This window comes from Orcinus orca, chromosome 20, assembly GCF_937001465.1.
Source record: "Orcinus orca chromosome 20, mOrcOrc1.1, whole genome shotgun sequence".
NCBI classification, from domain to species: Eukaryota; Metazoa; Chordata; class Mammalia; order Artiodactyla; family Delphinidae; genus Orcinus; species Orcinus orca.
Genome location: NC_064578.1, coordinates 45,891,922 through 45,914,855, shown reverse-complemented (window position 1 = coordinate 45,914,855; position 22,934 = coordinate 45,891,922). Strand labels below are relative to the sequence as shown.

The 22,934-nt window shown below is 52.9% G+C and overlaps 2 protein-coding genes across 7 annotated transcripts in view; one reads left to right on the top strand and one right to left on the bottom strand.

The window, feature by feature from the left end:
* Positions 1–5,290: 5,290 nt before the first annotated feature.
* On the top strand, positions 5,291–22,437 carry CAPN12 (calpain 12). Its single transcript, XM_004284268.3, is given in 25 exon segments — positions 5,291–8,422; positions 8,955–10,267; positions 10,269–10,361; positions 10,661–10,730; positions 10,914–11,032; positions 11,217–11,350; positions 12,225–12,393; positions 13,497–13,571; positions 13,644–13,729; positions 13,800–13,874; positions 14,498–14,661; positions 14,743–14,845; positions 14,847–14,961; positions 15,424–15,435; positions 15,632–15,814; positions 15,817–15,860; positions 16,038–16,080; positions 16,159–16,218; positions 16,767–16,824; positions 17,201–17,271; positions 17,361–17,423; positions 17,971–18,045; positions 20,698–20,836; positions 20,933–20,991; positions 21,072–22,437. Coding segments are annotated over 24 exon segments (2,343 nt in total). The 5' UTR covers positions 5,291–8,422; positions 8,955–10,099; the 3' UTR covers positions 21,237–22,437.
* Positions 21,532–22,934, bottom strand: part of ACTN4 (actinin alpha 4) — a 72,594-nt gene continuing 71,191 nt past the window's right edge. For all 6 annotated transcript variants that reach the window (XM_004284255.4, XM_033413921.2, XM_033413922.2 and 3 more), the window contains one exon: positions 21,532–22,914. In XM_004284255.4, coding sequence (XP_004284303.1) covers positions 22,756–22,914 — 159 coding nt within the window. In that variant the 3' untranslated portion in view covers positions 21,532–22,755. The remainder of the gene's footprint in view (positions 22,915–22,934) is intronic.

The window sequence follows — 22,934 nt, the reverse complement described above, 5'->3', positions numbered from 1 at the left end:
CAAACCGCCTATAACTACCTTTCCCCATGCTGGCCCTTCTGAATATGTTTCTGGGGGGCAGTGGAATGACGGGTCCCCTGCGGAGACCTGAGAAAATCTGGCATCCCTTGGGACTCCAGGGCTCATTGTTAAATGAATTAATTTTTATTTTATGTGTGTTTTCATGTAGTTACTGAACATTAAAAAATGTTTGTAAAGATAATATGCTATACAGTTCGAATTTCAACAAATACAGCGGAAAGTAAGGCACTATTGGCACAATCACAAAGGGGTTGGATTCTGCCGTTTAGATGGTAATGATTCATCAGTGTTAATTTCCTGACTTTCACCTCTGTCTTACCGTGTATATAGTGGAGCATGTTCTTATTTATACAAAATACAAACTATTTGGAGATAAAGAGGCAGCATGTTGGCAACTTATTCATAAATCGGTCAAGAAAAAACTGAAGTTTATATTGTACTTAAAACTTTTTGTCATTTCAAGAAATATATATATATATATTATATCATAAATGGATGATATGATCTTATATGTAGAATTCCCTAAAGATTCTCCCCCCCCATTGCTAAAACTTGAATGAATGAATTCAGAAAAGTGGCAGGACACATAGTCAACACACAAAAATCAGCTGCATTTTCCTACACTGAGACTTTGTTTTTGTAACAGAGAGATATATACACAGCTTCACTCATTTTGCTGGCTTCCCAGGACTCCACTGCAAGGAGTAACACAACTAAAGTCACTTGAACCCGCTGGATGTCTACTGGTGTCACATCATCTCCTACCTACAAACTACACTTCAGTGAGTTTCCTTGGACCTACCTACAACAGCCCAAAGCTTTTACCTTTTTAATAATCTCCACTGTTATTAGAAAATATATGCATAAAAAATAAGGAAAATATATGCACACTTATTGTACGGTTTTGAATGAGAATTTTTAAATTACCCACAATTTTACCACTCTGAAATAATCACACAGTATATTAGTGTGTTCCTTTCTAGTCATTTTTCTATAATAATTTATCTACATTGTACATTTTGGGGGAAACTGGAATATATATATTTATATACCTATTTAGCTAACATTTCCTGAGTCCCTACTATGTGTTAGTCACTGTGCTAACCATTCGTTCAATCCTTAAAACGACTCTCTGAGATACTTTTTTTTTTTCATTTATAGAAAGACAATATTTTTTATTTTAAAAAATTTAAAAATTTTTTTATTGAAGTATAGTTGACTTACAGTGTTGTGTTAATCACTGCTGTACAGCAAAGTGATTCAGATATATATATATATAGATATATATATATACATTCCCTATTTATTTATTTATTTATTTATTTTGGGCTGCACTGGGTCTTTGTTGCTGAGCGCGGGCTTTCTTTAGTTGCGGCGAGCGGGGGCTACTCTTTGTTGTGGTGCGCGGACTTCTCATTGCGGTGGCTTCTCTTGTTGCGAAGCATGGGCTCTGGGTGCGTGGGCTTCAGTAGTTGTGGCATGAGGGCTCAGTAGTTGTGGCACGCGGGCTTAGTTGCTCTGCGGCATGTGGGATCTTCCTGGACCAGGGATCGAACCCGTGTCCCCTGCATTGGCAGGCGGATTCTTAACGACTGCGTCACCCGGGAAGCCCCCCGTTTTAATTAGATTGTTTGTTTTCTTATTATTGAGTTATGAGTTCTTTATGTTTTCTGGATATAGTCCTTTGCCAAATATATGTATTGTGAATCTGTAATATGTATTCTCCTCTATGTAAACACAGACTAAATACAAAAGACTAATTTTTTTTCATTTTTTAAACTGTGCCTTTCTCAGAGCAGAAGTGTTTAATTGATGAATTCCACCATATCAGGGTGTTTTTTTTTTTTTCTGTTATGCTGTGTGCCTTTGTGTCCTATTTAAGAAACCTTTGGAAATTCCCTAGCGGTCCAGTCATTAGGACTCGGCACTTTCACTGCCAAGGTCCAGGTCCAATCCCTGGAGCGAGAACTAAGATGCTGCAAGCCTCTCAGCATGGCCAAAAAGAAAAAGAAAAAAGAAAAAAAAGAAATTTTTGTCTACCTAGGGTCACAATTTTAAAAATGTTTCCTTCTAGCTGTTTTATAGTTGTAGCACATATGCTTGGGTCTATGATCTATTTTTAGTTAATTTTTTGTATGGTGTGATGTAAGGGTTGCGGTTCACTTCTTACCATATGGACTTCTAGCTATTTCAGCACCACTTGTTGAAAAGATTGTCTTTTCTCCCATTGAATTACCTTGGCTATTTTGTCAAAAGTTAATTGACCATATATGTGTGTGTTTATTTCTGGCCTCACTAGTCTTCTAACTCCTTGATCTTTTTGTTTACCTTTATGCCAGTATGACACTCCTGATTTCTGTAGTTTTATAGTAAGTCAAAAATCACATAGTGGGCTTCCCTGGTGGCGCAGTGGCTAAGAATCTGCCTGCCAATGCAGGGGACATGGGTTCGAGCCCTGGTTCAGAAAGATCCCACATGCCATGGAGCAACTAAGCCTGTGCGCCACAACTACTGAGCCTGCGCTAGAGCCCCCGAGCCACACTACTGAGCCCATGTGCCACAACTACTGAAGCCTGCGCGCCTAGAGCCCGTGCTCCGCAACAAGAGAAGCCACCGCAATGAGAAGCCCGCACACCACAACGAAGAGTAGCCCCTGCTAGCCACAACTAGAGAAAGCCCGCATGCAGCAACAAAGACCCAACACAGCCAAAAATAAATAAATAAAATAAAATCTATTTTTAAAAAAGTCTATAAAAAAAAATCACATAGTATAAGTCTTGCAACATTGTTCTTTTCAAAATTACTTTGTTGTAGGTCTTTTTTGTATTCATACACATTTTAAAATTTTTATCAGCATTTTTAAAATTCATTAATTTATTCATTTATTTTATTTATTTATTTATCTATTTATTTATTTTTAAAGTTTTTTTTTTTTTTTTTTTTTTTTTCCCGGTACGCGGGCCTCCCACTGCTGTGGCCTCTCCGCTGCGGAGCACAGGCTCCGGACGCACAGGCCCAGCGGCCACGGCTCACGGGCCCAGCCGCTCCGCGGCACGTGGGATCCTCCCGGACCGGGGCACGAACCCACGTCCCCTGCATCGGCAGGCGGACTCTCAACCACTGCGCCACCAGGGAAGGCCCTATTTTATTTATTTTTTAAAATTATTTATTTATTTATTTTTGTCTGTGTTGGGTCTTCGTCGCTGCACTCAGGCTTTCTCTAGTTGCGGTGAGCGGAGGCTACTCTTCGCTGCGGTGCGTGGTCTTCTCATTGTGGTGGCTTCTCTTGCAAAGCACGGGCTCTAGGCGCGCGGCCTTCAGTAGTTGTGGCATACGGGCTCAGTAGTTGTGGCTTGTGGGCTCTACAGAGCAGGCTCTGTAGTTGTGGCACACGGGCTTAGCTGCCCTGCAGCATGTGGGATCACAACTCCCCGACCAGGGATTGAACCTGTGTCCCCCACATTGGAAGGCAGATTCTTTACCACTAGACCACCAGGGAAGTCCCTTGGAGTCTGTTTTTAAGGAACTCACTCTAAGACACAGGGCGATTTAAATATATGTTTCATTTAAGTTAAACTCCAGGGGCCATCAGTTGGCCTAAGGTGGAATACACACTTCCAGAAGAGTCAGCCAGCATCTGATCAAAAGCCAAATAGGCAATTACCTCAAGGGCTTCAACTATCTTTGAGAAACACCAGAGACTTCACTAATTAGCATGATGAAAGTTAGAAATGGCTTTTCATTTGCATATTGAGTGGCTTATTAATAATTAACATAGTGGGTGTTAAAAATGGCCTGTTATTGATGAAATTGGTAGCTTGCAGTGTTGACTAAAGTATTTTAGACACTTTCCACCCTTGTTTGAATAGTGTATAAGAATCTAGTAAACTTTCATCATTTTCCGTAAGGTGAAAAAAGAAACCTACAGATTAAAAGCGATTTAAGAGGCATGTCAATCAACTTCAGCGAAGCTACCTTATTTGGGTCCTGAGCCAAATGAACTACTAATAATTTTATTACATTTATGAGACAATTGGAAATGTGGATATTTGATGATATTAAGGAATTATTGTTAATTTTCTTGGTGTGACAATGGTATTCAGGTTATGGTTCTCTTTAAGAGTTTCTATCTTAGAGAAATACATTGAAATATTTACTAAGGAAATGAAATGATGTCTGGGATTGGCTTCAAAATTATACAAGAGGGGTGGGGTAGAAGTGAAGCTGGATTTGAGTTAAAAATTGTTGAGCCTGGCTGATCAAGATACGAGGCTTCGTTATATCCTTCAGTCTGCTTCTGTTTGTGTTTTAAATTTTCTGTAACAAAAGGTACTGTTTTTGGAGAACAGTGTCATACTGTGGGTGTTCTTCTGAGGCTTGCGTTTTCACTGAACATTACGTTTCTGAGGGTCACCCATGCTGTATCTGCAGTTCATCCAATTTTCACTTCTGTGAAGTCTTCCCTAATTTTCTCATTGTGCTGACAAAAGATATTTGAGATGTTTTCAGGTTTTTGCTATTACAAACCATACTGCTATGAACGTTTTCGAACACGTCTCCTGGGATACATGTCACATGCGTTTCTTTAGGATACGTATACCTGGGAGTGGAATTGCTGGGTTATAGCATAGGCATTTGCTGAGTAATGCCAAATTGTCTTCTAAAGTGTTTGTACCAAGTTACACCTCTCCATCAGCACTTCTGTTGCTCCACATCCCTGCCAACACTTGGTATTTTCAGACTTCTTAACTTTCTTCCTCATCTAGCGGGATAATGGTATTTCATATGGTTCTAATTAGCATTTCCTTAGCATATGCATATTAGCATATGCTTATTGGCCATGCTGCTTATTCGGCAACTGCTTATTCATGTTTTTGCCCGTTTTCTATTGAGTCAACTTGTTTATTTACGGGGGCTCTTTGTATATTCTGAATACTGACCTTTTGAGAAGCAGTATAGTATAATCAGTAAGCCAGACCACCAGATTAAAATCCTGAGTGTGCAACTGTGAGAGCATGGCCACAACACCACACTTCCCTGTATCTCAGTTTCCTCATCTGTAAAATGGGGTCACTATAAACTTTACCTTTTGCTATGGGCTGAATGTTTGTACCCCTCCCCACCAATTCATATGTTGAAGCCCTAACTCCCAATGTGGTGGTAGTTAGAGGTGGGGGCCTTTGGGAGGTAATTAGGTTCAGATGAGATCATAAGGGTGGGGAATCCCCATGATGGAATTAGTGCCCTGATAAGAAGAGGAAGAGAGGGAATTCTCTGGTGGACCAGTGGTTAGGACTCAGCACTTTCACTGCCGGGGTCTGGGTTCAATCCCTGGTCGGGGAATTAAGATCCCACAAAAACAAACAAACAAACAAAACAGATGGGACATAGAATTAAATATAGTGAAAAACTATAGATCTTCCAAATGAAAAAAAATAAATAAAAAAGAAGAGGAAGAGACACCAGAGCTCTCTCTCTGCCATGGAAAGATACACCAAGAAGATGGCCGTTTGCAAGCCTGGAAGAGAGCTCTCAGCAGGACCTGACCATGCTGACAACCTGATCTGGGACTCCCAGGCTCCAGAACTGAGAAATAGTCATCTGTTGTTTGAGCCCCCAGTCTGTGGTCTTTGCTATAGCTGCCAGATCATATTTATGATCTCTTGTGCACAGTCACAGCAAGTGCTCGGTAAATAGTAAGCATTTGTTATTATATGTGTAACAAATACCTGCTCTCTATGGTGGGTCTTTTCATTTTCATGATAGCATTTCAGGCAAAAAAAAAAAAATGTTTTTTTTAATTTGGCTCAAGTGCAGCCTTAACTTGGTGAAACAGGAACACTCTACTTTGCTGGTTAGGTAAGGAAGCAGGAGTAGAAGCCTGAGTAACTGGCACCAGACCCCTTACTCCATGACAGTGAAGGAATTCCTTACTCCACAGGGAATCGATGTCCTCGACATTCCGGCTAGCGCACCGCTGCAGAAATCATGCCAACTGAATTAGGAAGGTTTCTTTTGGTTGCTAGTGACATAAATAAAAAATAAATGGGAAAAAGAGAGGAGAATTATTGACTCCGTTAATGTAAAAGTCTGGTTTTGAGCACACCCGATTGAGGGGTTGTCTGCTCGCGGGAATCTTGTCACTGGCTCTGCTTCCCTCAGCGTTGTCCTCACTCTCAGGCAGGGTCTCCGGACTACACGGCCAAGGTAGAGCTGAGCCACTCGGGGCTTACATGCCGTCCGCTTAGTGGCCTCAGGGAAATAGAAGCCCTGTCCTGACTCCCAGGTACTGAACAAGGGGTGTGACCGAGGGGGCGTGACCAGGGGCTGAGGTGCTCTGATTGGCTGTTCTGAGTCACATGCACTTCCCTGGAGCTGGAGGGAGGGGCCAGCCCTACCAGAGCCACAGGGCTTGAGAATAAGGGGCCCGTGGGTCCCCAAAACATAATGGGGGTGCTGATTCCGGAAAGAGGTCGGGGGTGCTGGGCTCACAAAGCATCTACTACAGTAACATCAATGCGTTCTTCTTACCTTGGCTGGGGAAAGCATATTTGGGACTCCGGATTCAAGGAGCGATGTGGGGAGTGATGATCGAGAGAACACTTGCTTGTGGGTTGTGAGCAGAGCCCTGAAGCATGGCAGCCGGCAGGCAGCTAGGAAGAGCAGCAGCCTGGAGGGGCCTTGCAGGAGGGGCCGGGGAAGGGGCAGGTAGGAGGCCAGAGCATCTGACAGGATTTTTACATCATTGCGAGATGTCAGGTTTTACTAAAAGCTTCCTCCTACTGTTAGTGGTACTTTGGGGCAAATAAAGGGGAGAGGGCTGTGACCTCGCGGGGTGAGAACATGGAGAACAGATAATGGGATGGTGGAAGTGACTGTAGAAATGGCAGAGACAGCAGCCAAAGCCGGTGATGATAGGTGACCATAGATGGGATCACAGGACGTAGTCATGACATAGAACGTTCATTGAGCAACTACTGTGTGTCAGGCACTGTTCTGAACATGTCTCACATATCGACTCATATGTTTCTCACAACACCCAGAGATAGGTCTTATTATTACCCCCATTGTAAAGATGAGGAAACTGAGGCACAGAGAGGATAAGTGACTTGCCCACGACACACAGTTCTGAGTGGCAGCTCTGAGATTTGAACCCAGGCCCTCTGACTCCTAACCCTGTCACCTGCCTCACATGGAGGGTCGGTCTTTGCAATTCTATAGGAAGAAAACCTGTTTATAACCTCCTTTTTGTGGCCACACAGCCGGGAGGCACAGACAATATCTGTTTGTCCATCTGGAGGGAAAGATGCCAGAGGGCTGAGGGACATCTAGTATCACAGAGGAGACAAGGCTCTTCTGGGGCAGGAGACCCCCCTGCTGAGTGTGGAAGGGCTGTGGGGATGAAAACTGGTGAGTTTCGGCCACTTGAAACCTATTTCTCCCATTTCTTCCAATGGCTCTGAGGTAGGAGATAGATAGGCCCCAGACTCAGCAGCTGCAGCTGGTCTCCTGCTGATGCTTTGAGATGGGATACCAGCGGGAGCATCGGGCCCTGATTGGGTGCATTCTTGTGGATTTCCCAGCCCAACACATGTGCAGAGAAGGCCTCAGTCTAGGTTCAACCATCAGTGTCGAGGTAAAACCAACAAGAGGGAATGCTTCAAATATAAGTCAACTGGCCACTGGGCCTGTAAATGCCAGGAGCGCCCCCAGGCCATGCCCAGTCTGCAAAGAGACCGGTCTCTGGAGATGGGCGTGCCCTCAGTCCTGAAGGGGAAAGGCGTCTCTGCTCCAGATGGCCATGCTGGACAACTGAGGCGGTCCCAGGGATTCTGGCGGCTCCCCCATGCCCCCTCACGAGCTGTCTGTCTCTGTCGAGGAGCCCCAGGTGGTCCTTGATGTGGCAGGTAAGAAGATGGAGTTTTTAAATTGATACGGGAGCCACTTATTCTGTCTTGATTTCTCATGCTGGGCCTCTTTCCTCTAAAAGTTGCACAATTAACTGGTGTTGACAGACAGCCTTGAGCGCATTACTTCCCTGGGCCCCTCGCTTGCCGGTTTGAACAGTGTTTGATCTCACATGCCTTTCTAGTTGTTCCTGAGTGTCCTACCCTACTACTGGGGTGAGACCTTCTGGGCCCCCTTGGGGCTATATTAGGGTTAAGGGTGGGCCTAGGGCAGCCCTTTGTCTTGACCCTGGCTAAGGCAGATCGATGGGAAAAGCAAGGGCCTGCTCGAAGGCTGATCTTCAGCGCTTGCTGTTTTAACCTGCTTGTTAAGTTTGCTTTTTCCAGGTTACAGCAATTCAAGATGATGGCGATGCAGGGATTGCATCCACTGCCTGAAACCAGTCCTGCCGGAATAACAGCGGAAGTTGCCCTGGGGCCCCGAACAAGGCAAGGTAAGAGCTCCATGGCCCCGATTAGCTCGGGTCTATGAACCCAGTGTCAGCCTGAAGAAGCTACAGAAGATGAACCATTGCCCTTCAGCCTCCCAATAAGATGTTTTTGAGTCCACATCTCTCGGGAGGGATTTGAGGTAGGAGATAGGCCCCCGGGTGAGCAGTTGCGGCTGGTCTCCTGCTGCTTCGAGATGGGATACCAGCAGAGGTATTGGGCCCTGACTGGGCGCGTTCTTGTGGATTTCCCAGCCCAAAACATGCTCAGAAAAGGCCCTCAGTCTAGGGAAAGGGCAAGAGGGAGAAGATGCCAGCTGGAATCCATCTTGGCTGAGAGATTGGTGCCCACACCAGGACCAAATATGGAGATGATTGGTCAGAAAAAAAACCCGGAAAGTTGCCCCTATAAAAGCAACCTAAGCTGCCCCTATTGTGTGCAACCTCTGTGGCTCTGCCACGTGTACTTTGCTTCTAATAAACGCTTTTATCTTTTTCGTAATCTTTGTCTCTTTGCTGAATTCTTTCTTCAAAGAAGACAAGAACCAAGGTCCTTCTTCCAGCCGCTCCACCACCAGAATCAGCTACAGCATCCTTTTGGGGAAATACTATTCTACCGAACCCTGAGCCACAGGTGGGCAGGATGGGGTGTCATAGTCACCGGTGGGCCTTGCCCCAGCCCAGGACAGGTAGGTGCAGAGCGGCCCCTCCATGGTCAGCTCTGCCTGGGGCGACCAGGCTGAGGTCTGCCTTGTCGGGGAGGGGAGAGATGGGGGTCCCACTTTGGGTGACTGAGGAGTTACAGGGACAGGGAGAAAAATGGAGAGGGACAGAGAGTGAGGCACATACAAGAAAGACACAGAGAGAAAAAGAGACACAAGAAGAGATATAAAGAGAGAGATGGAGGGACTTCCCAGGCGGTCCAGTGATTAAGACTCCATGCTTCCAATGCAGGGAGCGTGGGTTCGATCCCTGGTTGGGAACTAAGATCCCACATGCTACGCAGCCCGGCCAAAAAAAAAAAGAGAGAGAGAGAGAGATGGAGACAGCGGGAGATACAGAGAGAGATACAGATACAGATAAACAAAAAATGGAGAAAGACAAAAGGAGACCAGAGAGATGGACAGAGACAGTGAGGTCAAGATAGAGAAGAGAGATAACAATGGCAGGCAGAGAGAGAAACTGTCAGATGGAGAGACAGAGAGAGAGAGATACAGCAGTAAAGATAACTCCCTCCAGGATAAAGCAGGCTATAAAAAAGGCAGATCAAAGGCACTAAAAAAAAAAAAAAGATGCCTCTCTCCATCCCTGCCCTTCTCAACCCCACAGAGGGAGGCCTGCAGGGACAAGCTGGCGGAGATGCACCGCCCACACTGACCTCCTTCTAGGCACTCCCACAGCAGCAGCCGGTCCTCCTTCAGCTCTGCCCACCTTCCCTCCTGCTGCTGGCCAAGCCCATTAAGCTGCTACCCTGGCCACAGCTGAAGGCCCCACGCCCTGAGGAGGAAAACACTGAAGAGGCATCCTTGCTCCCTGCACACCAAACCATCAATTAGTATTAACGAGGGAAGGTTCCTCTCTGCCTAAAGACCCCCATCTGGGCTCAGATGGAGGGGAGGCCCCACCCCCATGACTCAGGAGGTTAAAGGGCCTAGATCCGGCCTGTGAGCCCACAGTGTCCGGATGGCGTGTGGCAGAAAGAGAGTCACCATCCAGCTGGTGAACCAGGAGGCAGGGCCTGGAACCAAGGGCCCAAAGCCCTCTCGGGGCCAGAACTACAAAGCAATCCAAGCAGCCTGCCTGGATGAGGGGATCCTGTTCCGAGATCCCTATTTCCCTGCTGGCCCTGATGCCCTACTTCCCTGCTGGCCCTGATGCCCTTGGCTATGACCAGCTGGGGCCCGACTCGGAGAAGGCCAAAGGGGTGGAATGGAAGAGGCCCCATGTAATGTGGGGATGGGGGTTGGGCTCCCGGGTCTGAGGAAGGAGGCTGGGGGCTGGGCTCCTGGTCTGAGGGAGGAGGTGTCACTGTGGGACCAGCTCAGAGCAGGTTCAGCAATCCTGGGTCAGGGGAGGCCCAGGGAAGCCAAACGGCTGCCCACAGGTTTCACAAGCCTCTCATGGGGTTGGAGGCGCTCATTACTCCAGAGCCGCGAGGGCAGGAGGGGGCCCGGGCATCTGACCCCCCAGCTGCTTCTTCCCTCCCCTTCCTGGCTGAGGTCTGGATTCCCCCATCTCCTCCAGGAGTTTTGCGCTAAGCCCCAGTTCATCTGTGAGGACATGAGCGGAACAGACGTGTGTCAGGGGAGTCTGGGTGAGACCACTGAACCCCTGCTGAGCCCCCAGATCTGGCAGGTTTCAGTGGGGACCCCGACAGCTCCACCCTCAGCCTCCCCCTGCCCTGTCCCTGCCCCTCCCCCTCCCTCTCAGGCTCTCCTCTCCTGGTGCCTCCGTCTCCCTCTTTCCACCCTCCCCCAATCCCAGCCTCTCCTGCCAGGTAACAGCTGGTTTCTTGCAGCCGCTGCCTCCATCACTCTGTACCCACGACTCCTGTCCCAGGTGGTCTCCCCGGGACAGGGCTTCCAAGAGGGCTACGCAGGCGTCTTCCACGTCCAGGTAAAGCTCGGTTCCTCTGTTCATGCCTCAGTTTCCCCCAGGGTGACATGGATTTCATAGTTGACACTGTCCCCACGGGGCTGTAATTTCCGGACTGGTACAGCAGGGTCAGGCGCCAGAGGTTGGGGCCCAGCAGGGTTGGAGGTGGGAAGCCGAGCCCAGGCCCCTCCCCTTCTCCCACCAGCTCTGGTAGTTTGGCTGCTGGGTGGACGTCGTGGTGGACGACAGGCTGCCTGTGCGTGAGGGGAAGCTGATGTTCGTGCGCTCGGATCAGAGGAACGAGTTCTGGGACCCACTCCTGGAAAAGGCCTACGCCAAGTAAGGACCCCGACGCCACCAGGGGCAGCCCCGAGTCCCAGCCAGCAGGCCCCAAGCCACAGGGGACTCCCGGAGCACCCCCGACTTCTGGGATCCTCTAGACACCCCACCAAAGATCTCAAACCAAGGTACAGCCCACAGGACCCTCATGTCACACCATCGCCTGAGGACCTCCAAATCATAAACACCTCCCTGATTTTTTTTTTGGGAGGGGCGTGCCTTGTGGCATGCGGGATCTTAGTTTCCTGACCAGGGATTGAACCCGTGCCCCCTGCATTGGGAGCACAGAGGCTTAACCACTGGACCACCAGGGAAGTCCCCCTCCATTGATATTTCACACAAAATATTCCCAGATACCAACCGAACACTCTTAATTCTGAAGGAGACTGAAATCTCGTGTCAGGTCCCGGAGTCACCAAGTCTAAGCAGTCCCCTTGGGGGACCTGTAACCTCAGACAATCTCTCCTGCTCCCTTGAGAAACCCAAGACACCTCTAAAATATTGGGTGCAATCCTGGGACCCTTAAATCTTCACTTTTCCCTATTCTGCAGCTCTGAGATCCCTGACAAACCCCTTAGGGATCACCCCCCAAAGCAGACATCTCCCACAGACTCAGTGTCAGACACAGACCCCAGGATGCCCAGAATTCCGACAGAGCTCTTCTGTGACCCCCAGATCACGCAGTCCTGGTGGCCCCCAGAGCCACCAGCCAAATTTCTCAGGGCTTACCAAGTGCACCCTCCTTAAGAGTCTGCCAATTTGGGGGATAGCCCTTGGGACCTCACAGCATGAGACAGAGGCCCCGCACATTCCCATGGTTGCCCAAGATACTCGCCCATGACTCAGACACCCCACCCGAGACCTGCTTCCACAGGCCCCATGGCTCCTATGGGGTGATGCGAGGCGGCCACATGAATGAGGCTTCCGTGGACTTCACAGGCGGTGTGGGCGAGGTGCTCTACCTGAGGCAGGACACTCCAGGCCTCTTCTCTACCCTGCGCCATGCCCTGGCCGAGGGGTCCCTCGTGGGAGCCACTGCCCTGGTGAGAGAGTCAGACTCCCATGAAGACCCCCGCCAGGACCAGAGTTCAGTCACAGCTAGAGAGGGGCGGTGTCCTGGGTCTTCCTCCCCTCTGCTTTCACTGCTGGCTTATTGTCTCTCACAAATCTAATGCCAGCAAGTCAAAAGGACATTTATTTGCTCTCATGACTAATGAAGCTTCAGGCACAGCTGGATCCAGGTGCTTAGTGGCTGTTGTGAATGTGTTTTTCTATTCTTGCTTCTGGGTTAGATTCACTCACAGGCAGGCTTTCCTCTCATGGGCACAAAAGTGGGCCCCACAGCTGCAGGTTCCTCCTACTGCCCCCGGGGGATGAGTGTGTGTGAAAAAAAAAGTGCCTCTTTCTGAGAATTTCAACAAAAGTCTCAGGACTGATTTTTCACAGGCTCAGTTTGGGTCATATGTCCATCTGTGACCCAATCACATATTCATTCACTGAGTCAGTCTAACTCATTCGTTCATTCATTTATTTAATCCTCTACTCAGTTACTGAGTGTCTTTTGCATTTCTCCACCTCTTTTCCTCTCTGTTCTGTATCTTTCTTTGTCCCCGTGTCTCTCCTCTTTATTTATTTATATTTTTAGTAAATTTTTTAAAAATAAATTTATTTATTTATTTATATTTTTGGCCGTGTTGGGTCTTCGTTGCTGCACGCGGGCTTTCTCTAGTTGCGGTGAGCAGAGGCTGCTCTTCATTGTGGCGTGCGGGCTTCTCATTGCGGTGGTTTCTCTTGTTGAGGAGCACGGGCTTCAGTAGTTGGGGCAACGGGCTTAGTTGCTCCGCGGCATGTGGGATCTTCCCAGACCAGGGCTTGAACCCGTGTCCCCTGCGTTGGCAGGCGGATTCTTAACCACTGCGCCACCAGGGAAGTTGTATGTCGCTCCTCTTTAAATCTGTTTTGGTCTCTTGTCTCCATCTGCCTCTCTCTCCTTCTCTTGCCTTCACTTGCCAACTCCCAGCCCCTCTCAGAGCCTGGTGCCATTCAGTTAGGTGCTCTGGGTGATTCCTGCTTTGGTGAAAGGAGGTGGGGATGCAGAGGGGAGCTCTGTCCCCTGCTATGGCTCACTGTCCTGTCCTCTTCCCAGAGTGATCGGGGCGAGTACCGTACAGAAGACGGGCTGGTGAAGGGACATGCATATTCAGTCACAGGCACACACAAGGTGAGGAACCCCCAGGGTGAGCTGGCAGGGTGTGTCCAAGCACCAAACCCCCACTGACCACGTCTCCCTTAGGTGTCACGGGGCTTCACCAACGTGCGTCTGCTGCGGCTGCAGAGCCCACAGGGCCGAGTGGAGTGGCCTGGGGCCTGGAGTGATAGGTGGGATGGATCTGGGGTGGGTGGGTGGCTCGGTCCCACCTGCCCACCCCTTACACCTCCATCTCCCCAGATGCCCATGCTGGGACGTGCTCCCCACTGAGTGGCGAGATGCCTTGCTGGTGAAAAAGGAGGATGGTGAGTTCTGGTGAGTGGGGCAGGGTCCCCGGTCTGCTTCGGGGAGGGGCGCCAGGCCAGCAGGTTCAGGGAGGAGGCAAGTCCCGCTTGAAGGGACATGGGAGAAGTTCATGGGGGTGGGTCCTAACGGGGAGAAACTGTCCATGTCTGTGGTAATTCGGGAGTTGGGTTCTATTTCGCGGAGTCGAATTAGAATTAGCAGTAACATTAGGGAACTTGGAAGCATAGTAATCTTTGGAGGGTTGAAGGGGGATGGGTAATATTTAGGGCAGTTGAGGGAGGCTTGGTGACATTGGGGCATTTCTTGAGATTTGGCAATACTGAGGGGCTGAAGGGCACTTACTGGTAATAGAGAATCTGAGGGTCTTGGTATTTGGGGGTTGAAGGCAATTTGACCATATCTGGGGGGAGTTTGTGGACCTTGGCTATTTGCAGGGCATTTCTGAGGACTTGGAGAAATCTGAGGGAGCTGGAGGGCTCTAATTTGAGGGTCATTTCTGGAGACATGTATTATTTGGGGGACTGAAGTGTACTTGGCGACATTTAAGGAATTTAGGGGCTTTGTGACTTGGGGGGTCATGAGCTATTTGGGGTGGGGGCCGGGCCAGGGTCTGACTGCCGGCCACCGTCCAGGATGGAGCTGCAGGACTTCCTCTGCCACTTCGCCACCATCCAGGTCTGCTTGCTGAGCCCTGAGGTGCTGGTCCGCAGCCCGGCTGGAGGCGGCAGGCACATCCACACCTTCCAAGGCCACTAGGTACGTGGCTTCAACTCTGGCTGGGGCCAGCCTCGTGCCAGTGAGGCCTGGAGGGTCTCCTAAAGGCAAGCAAGGGGGGCCGTGGCAGGCTGGGTAACCCTGTTTCTTTGTCCTTTACTAGAAACCTTCTGGACTCACCCCCAGTTCCGGCTGATGCTGCTGGAGCCTGAGGAGGAGGACGAGGGGCCCTGGGAGGGCTGGGGGGCAGCAGGAGCGCAGGGCCCCCACTGGGGGGCGCACCCCCAAATGCACTGTGCTTCTGTCACCCATCCAGCGCAACCGGCGGCCCCTGAGGGCCCAGGGCCTCACATACCTGACTGTGGGCTTCCACGTGCTCCAGGTGGGACCCCGGGCTGGAAGAGGCAATGGGGGGAACACAGAGGCATGGAGGTGCAGGAGGCCAAAGGGGGGATCTGAGGGGGTAGAGGATGGGGGCCGAGGGTCAGAGTCAGGAGACAGCTGAGGAAATCGGAGGTGGGGGTCAAGGAGACACTGAAGGGCTAGGGAGGGCGCAGAGGGAGAGGCTGGGGGTCAGAAGGGTAGAGGGGTGAGGGGTGAGGGGTGAGGGGTCAGAAAGGAGACAGAGAAAGGGCTGGAGGAAAGGCTGAGGATCAGGGAGGGGACCGAGGAGCAGAGGGCACAGATGGGAGGGAGGGGTCCGGAGGGGCTGGGGCAGGGGCTTTAGAAGGGGTGGGATGGGAAGAAAAGAGAGGGAGGGGTGTGGTGGGAGCCGGAGCGGGGGGACTCTGAGGGGTGGCTGCCTCTGCCTGGCCCTGACTCCCCTTGCTCTTCCTTCTTACAGATCCCAGAGGAGGTGGGTATCAGGTAGGACCCCAGATTCCATCCATCTCTGAGCCAGCCCCAGCAGCTGGGACAACCTGGGGGCCTGGGACGCGCTTGGGGTGATGAGTGACCAGTGGGTTTGGACAGGGCGGTGTGGAGGATGCAGTGGGTCGGAGGCTGGGTGGGGTGAACTTGGACGGCGGTGGTCACGCCGCCCTGCCCCCCAGCTGCTGGGACTGTGGGACTCCCCGCGCAGTCGCGCGCTCTTGCGGGGCCTGCTGCGCGCCGACCGCTCGCCCTTCTGTGCCCGCCGCGACGTGAGCCACCGCTGCCGCCTGCGCCCCGGCCACTATCTGGTGGTACCCAGCGCCCGCGCCGCCCGCGCCGCCCGCGCCGCCCGCGCCGCGCGGTCGACTTCACGCTGCGCGCGTTCTCCGAGCGCCGCCACACCGCAGTGTGAGCCGGGATCCCCAGCTCCGCCCCGGGATCCCCTGCCCCGCGCCTGGGTCAGCCCAGCGCCCCCAGGATCCCACCTAGACCCCACCCGAGCCTCAGCTGAGACCCCGCGCGGCCCATAACCCCAGCCGCGGGGTGGGCAGTCCCCTCCCCCCATCTCCCGTCTGTAATTTGCAGGGAGGTAGATGATGTGATCAGCGCCGACCTGCGTGCCCTCATGGTGAGGCGCTGCTCTGGGAAGGGGTGCGAGGGTGTGTGTGTGCTGGGGGGCCAGAACTAAACACCCCCTACCCCACAGGTCCCCTACATTCCCCTGGACCTAGAGATGCAGCAGCTGTTTCAGGAGCTGGCAGGAGAGGTGAGGAGATGGAGCAGGGCTAAGGGGGTCCCTTCCCTCCCCTCCCCTCCCCTCCCCTCCCCTCCCCTCGCCATGTACCCCTCCCTCCCTCCCTTTCTCCCTCATCCTAGACATCTCATTTTGCTTTGATTTCTCAGTCTGTCTGTGCTTAAATCTCATGAGCTTCTTTTCTCAAAATGCTCACAGCTCTTCCCTGCCTCAGAGCCTTTGCTCAGTCCGTACCCTCCCCCTGGACTGCTTTCTCTCCCTTCACAACCCCTGCCAGGCTAAGGCCTTATCTTTCCAACGTGCCCTGACCCTCCCCCAGGCTGGTCAGCTGCTTGTCCTCTGTGGGCACCCGCAGCCCAATGCTTCCCCATTGCAGCCCTGACCACTCTGGGGACAGGTCTCACTCCCTTCCAGGACCAGGAGCTCTGAGAGGGCAGGCCTGGGCTTCTCTCAGTCCCTGCTCTGTCCCAGCACCACCCAGCATACTGTCTGGGCGGCCCAGGGCTGTTTGCTGAATGACTGCCCGAGTGCAGGCTCACAACCGGCTCTCTCCTTACCAGGAGGAAGAACTCAATACCCCTCAGCTCCAGACCTTATTAAGCATTGCCCTGGAGCCTGGTGAGTTGGGGACCAAGAGCGGACTCCAGAGCCCCCATGTGTGTTAATCCATGATGCTTCTGGGAGTCAGGCCATGGGAACCCTGGGCTCAGCCTGCTGGCATCTCCCCTGTAGCCAGACCTGTGGGTTCTGTGATAGGACCCGTGGCCAAGGCCATGGCCACGTATAAGCCCATCTTCCTTTATGGAAGTGTAACTGTCCTGAGCACAGACCCAGAGCCCCGTGCCTGGGTTCAAATCCCAGCTCTACTAGTTTCCAGCAGTCCCATGGCTTTCTGCACCTCAGTTTCAGAAAGGATTATTGAGGATAACAATAATCCCTAGCGCTTATACTAATGGCCAGTACGCAGAAAGTACCTTTTTTTTTTTTCCTGTAGCCAGGGCCCATGCACAGACTCCCAGAGAAATCGGGCTCAGGACCTGGGAGCAGCTGGGGCAGCGTTTTGGGGTATATGATGGGGGCATTGCCTGGGTAGGGAGAATGGCCTCCTCTTCCCTTCTGGGGACATTGACCTTAACCAGATGCCGCATCCCCAGCATGGGCGAAGCCTCGACCTGTACCACTTCCAGCAGCTCTGGGGCCACCTCCTGGAGTGGCAGGTAAGATGGGGGCTGGGCAGGGCACCTCCTTCTGGAGGGAGAGGCACCTTTACTAACATGGGCATAGGTGCTCTGTGGGCTAGCAGGGCCCCAGGGGAGAAGGGGAACTTGACCACACCACGCCAACCTGGAGGCATCTGGCTGGGATATCCCTGCTCCATACACCCCTTTGTTGTCCCTCTACTTGTCTGTCACTGGGAGGCAATAATGCCCCGCCCCGCCCCTGCTCTGGATCCCCGTGAGGAGATGGTCCCAGGTCTCCCCACACTGCAAGTGGTAAGCCACTGTTCACTGAGCCCTCCCTAAGCCCTTTGTGGTGAGAATATCACCTTGTCCTCACAACACCCTTGTTACTGCTGGTACCGTTATTCCCAATTTACCGAATGGGAAACAGACACCCAAAGTGGTTAAGCTGCTTGCACAGGGCAGCCAGGAAGAAAGGGAGGTGGGTGGGAACTCAGGCTCTCTGGCTCCAAGACCCACTTTCAGCCTCCTTCAGGGTGCCTAGGGGCCTGGGGGTGGGACTGACCAATACCTCCCTGCCCAGGCCACATTTGACAAGTTCGGTGAGGACGCCTCCGGAACCATGAACTCCTATGAACTGAGGCTGGCCCTGAACGCAGTGGGTATGGACAGAGGTCCTGTGGGATCCTGGGGACAGATCTGCTCCCCCTCCTCCCCTGTACTCCTCCCCCGCCATCCACAAAGCCCACATCTCAGTTGCCCACTCTTGGCAGGAAATGGGTGACCCTGAGAGAGGCCCAAAGGGGAGAATCCTCTGTGTGTGGGGAGGAGGGCACTGAGGGAGGGAGTGCGGCCCTCCTGGGAGGGGAAGGGGGGCGTGGGCGCTGGTGTCTGAGAGGCCCCAGCTCCCAGGACCTCATGGTAGAATGTCCTGGACTCCTGGACTCCTTGGGTGGCCCTGGGTGCCTGGAGCCTCCATTTCCCTCTCTGTAAAATGGCTAATACACAGGGTGGCCAGGAGGAGCCTGTGGAATGGAGCCCACAGGGTTTAGTGCTGGGGATGCAGCTTCCATGACAACATGCCAGAGTGCCCAGAGGAAGGCTCCCACTGAAAGGCTGAGTTCTTCCAGGAGACGTAGGACAGCCCCATTCCATTTGTGTGGGAGCCCAAAAATCCTAGCCAATGAACAGAGGCAGAGAGCAACTTTTTCCCTGGGCTATACAGTTGGAAAAGTGCATGTGATCTGTCCCCCACTCCACCTTGCATGGACGGGGTGTGGTCTGGGATCAGACACAGAACTCCCAGACCCCCACCCCACCGCAGGGCTCATCTGCCACAGCAAAGGGAAGGGTGAGACATGGGGAGATGGGGGGCTGGGGGTGATGTGACCCAGAGTCTGAGAGGCAGGGGGAGACCCTGAGGGGGGAAGTCAAAGGTGCAGGGAGGTGCAGGAAAAGGGAACTCAAGACAGGGGGGAGATGGAGTCAGAGAGAAGATTGGGAGATGTGAGCTTGAGAAACAAGAGTCCCAGGTAGGCAGAAGCAGAGGCGAGAGGGGGTGGCGGAAGGCGGAAGGCTGTACTGTTCACGCGGTATGCCCGAGTGCCTGGTACAAGCCTGGTGTTAGCCTAGGCAGAGGAGCGCTCTAAGGGGCTGACGTGCTGATGGTGCAGACACAGAACAAGCAGAACGTCTAGCGCAGATGGTGAGAAGTCCTACAGTGGCAAAAGGAAACAGCCCATGGTGCTGGGACCCGCAGAGCGTGAGGTGTGGGTTGAGACATGGCGGTCAGGGAAGGCCTCACTTGGGTGATGTGTGAGCAGAGACCGGAAGGAGTGAGCCTTGGGGACTCTGGGGAAGAGCGGTCCAGATGGGGAAAGTCAGTGTAAAGGCCCTGAGGAGGCTGGTGTGGAGGCAGCGGAGTGAACGAGGGGCCCAGTGATGGAGATGACAGGGGGCCAGTGTGGCTGGAGCCAAGTGGGGAGGGGGAGGTGGTCAGAGAGGAGATCGGTGGAGGAAGACAGGAGAGCCCCACGAGGCCTTGGGAGGACAGCTCTTTAAAAATTCTTAAATATGTATGAGAGGGAGGAGGGAGAGGCAAGTCCAGGGTCAGGGACTTGTGTGTGAGCCTGGAGCTGACAGGCAAGGGAAAGGTGGTGTGTATGGTGGAGGGAATACCAGGGAGCGGGCCAGCTGGGAGCAAGGTCCGGAGACCTAGGCAATCCTGGGCTGGGGGGACGGACAGGAGAAAGAACCTGCTCCGATCCAATCCTATCCTCTGCTCCACAAGCACCCCCTGAGCCCCGCTCTGCTCCAGGCCCTGTGCTGGCTGGTGCTGGGGATTCAGTGGTGACCAGAAGCCCTTCCTGGACCTCACCCACCACTCACTCCCCTGCCCAGTGCAGGCGCAGCCAGACCCACCAAAGACAGTGACAGCCCAGAGGGCTCAGGGCAGGGACGCGGAGGCCCAGAGGGCTCAGAGGGCTCAGGGCAGGGACGTGGAGGCCCAGAGGGCTCAGGGCAGGGACATGAGCTGTGGGACCCCAGAGGAGGGGCTTCATGCTGCTTGCTGGGGGCTGAGTATCTGAGAGGACTTCCTGGAGGAGGCGTGTATCAGAGTAGGAACACTCCGGGCTGAGAGAGGACGTGGTGTTCTGGGCAGAGGGAACATCAAGTGCAAAGAAGGCAAGGCAAAGCCCAAGGTCAAGTAGAGGAGAGGGAGGTGGGGAACAGGAGATGAGGTGTAGCCTGTGCAGGCCACCAGGCAGCTGGGGACAACAGGGGCCCTGGGGAGGGGTAACCAGGAGGTCATGGTCACTAGGGCCCAGTAACCAAGGTAAGGGCTTTCACAAGGACTGGCTTTTAAAAGCCTCTGTGGGACGATTCCTCATCCGAGGTGATTTCTGAACTCCAGAAATCGCCCCTGGTCTGGAACATCAAGAAATTGACATCATACGGGGCTGACAAAAATGCTTTGTTGCACAGAAATATCCTCTAGTGTCTATTGGCAGAAATCCTGCAGAGTTTAAAGGAATAATAATACAGTAGTTATGATGGGCCAGACACTGCCCTAAGCTCTCTACATATAACATCTTCACACGAACTTACAGGGTCAGGGCTATCATAGTCCCCATTTGACAGATAAGGAAACTGAAGCCCAGAGAAGTGAAGGGAGCTGCCCGTGGCCTCACGGCTGGGATGAGGCAGAGCTGGGACTAGAGAGGTGGGACCAGGCCCCCCTGGTGTCTGCCTTCCCTGGGGAGTCGGAGGGGGGGTATGACCCTGAGGTGGGGCTCCCGGGGCAGCCCAGGCTCAGAGGCGGCCTCCCCCGGGCTTCCACCTGAACAACCAGCTGACCCAGGCCCTCACTAGCTGCTACCGGGACAGCCGTCTGCGCGTGGACTTCAAGCACTTGGCGTCCTGCGTGGCCCAGCTCATCTGCCTCTTCCGTGAGTGTCATCCCTGGCACTGGTGGGACAGAGGGAGGATGTCTCCATGGTAGGTGGACCAGGGAGGTGGGCGCGCACCCTGCCCCTCTCTGACAGGCCACTGCAGCCAGCACCTGGATGGGGGCGAGGGGGTCGTCTGCCTGACCCACAGACAGGTGAGCCTGGGCTGCAGGGAGGGGTGGCACGGGAGTGTCAGGAGTCCCCTGCCTCATGCCTGCTGTTTCCTCTCGCTCAGTGGATGGAGGTGGCCATCTCCACCTCCCAGGACCTCAGCCTGGGAGCCCTGCCTTTCCCTTCTCCCAGCCGGGACCAGGGTTTCCTCTACAGGAAGGGGGCTGATGCCCTGATGTTAAGCAGTGATTCAGAGCGTGGCCTTGGGAGCCAGCCTGCCTGGAGCTGACTTCCGGCCCCCCCACTCACCGGCTGGGTGACACTGGGCAAGTCACTGCACCTCTCTGGTAAACGGGCATGGTAACAGCACCTTTCTCATGCAGGCTGCACGAGTTAGCCCACGTTACACGCTTACAACAGTGCGTGACCTGGAGTGGGTCCCCAACAGCACTCCTACTTTCACACACTCATGGGAACAGGGATCGGGGCACTCCCACGCCCCACCTCACTCTGGCAAGAGGTGCTCTATCATCGCTCTCCTAAGAGGTGGAGAACAGATAGAAAAACAGAGGACACTGTAGGAATCCTTCTTAAAAATATTACATGTTTTATTATCCTGTCCCCAGAAGGGTGGTTTATCCAGAAACCGAGAAAAAAAATAATCAATCGGAATAAACTCAAAAAAAAGGGGGGGGGAGGTGGTGGAGTGAAACCATCCACTAACAGGCAGCTAGGCCAGCAGCCCACCCTCCGCCTCGGGGGGGGGGGGTCCCCAGAGACCCACACCGACGGCAGACATCAGAGAAATCAGTAAGGGGCTGGGGGAGGGGAGCAAATCAGCTATGTCTTCATTATGAGAGCAAGAGGCGGCGAAGATATGCTGCTAGGTGAATATATATTTATATAATAAATCCGTAAGTTAATAAAGTAAATAGTAATTCTCTGAAAGTTTTTTTCATAGTTTTTTTTTTTTGTGGATTTTTGTGTGTTTTTTTTGTGTGTGTTTTGTGTGTGTGTTTTTTTTCTTTTTTTCTTTTTTTTTTTTTTTGCCGGTGGAGGGGGTCCTTAGAAAATCTGAGAGATACGCAGGTCCAGACAAAGCAAGGTGGGGGCTGGCTGGGGGTGAGGGTGGGAGGCTGGTCTGCCCAACCCCACTCCTGGTGCAGAAGAGGGGGGACTGAGCTGAACCCCCTCATCTCCTGGCGATGCCAAGTGAGGGGAGGGGACAAGGGAGCAGGGAGCAGGCTGGTCCTCTTTCCTGCCGGGCAGCTGTGGCACCCTCTACGGGGCCCATCGCAGGCCCGGGCGGTTCCTGGACAAGGCACGTCGGGCTTTGGCCTGGATGTGGGAGGCCTTGAAGGGACCTCAGGGGAGAAGAAATGGACCAGGGGGGTGGTGAGGGGTGGGCGTTTCTAGGGCTTGGAGGGGGCCTGTTTTACTGTGAGGATCCACTGTCCCCTCCACAGAGTTAAAAAAACAAAACAAAACAACACATCATATATATTTACCAGACCAGAAGCGCTGACCCCGGAAGCCTCCCACACCCCCGTCCAGGGGGAGGGGGAGATCCTCCTGGCCCACTGACAAAGAGAGAGGAGAGAGCCTGCCCCAGCCCCTCCCTGCCCACCCCACTCCCGCCCAGAAAGGACTGACAGAGAGTGCTTTGCATAGATACAGAGTCAGAGGAGCGGGGCCAGGGGGTGCCCTTGCAGTGGGGGGGGGGGGTGGGGGTGGGCAGAAAAGCTCCCCCAGCCCCTCCTGGAGGCTGTGAGGAGGGGTGTTTGGTCAGGGTTTCTCTGGTGGGGGCCTCACAGGTCGCTCTCGCCGTACAGGGCTGTGGAGAAGGACTTGTAGTCGAGGGCCCCGGGCACGGCATCAGGGCCCTGGTATGGGGCCATGCGGGCGATGCAGTACTCGGCCTGGTCGGGGGGCAGCTCTCTCCGCAGCTCCTCGGCTGTGATGAAGTTCTGGGGGCGGCAGGGCGGGA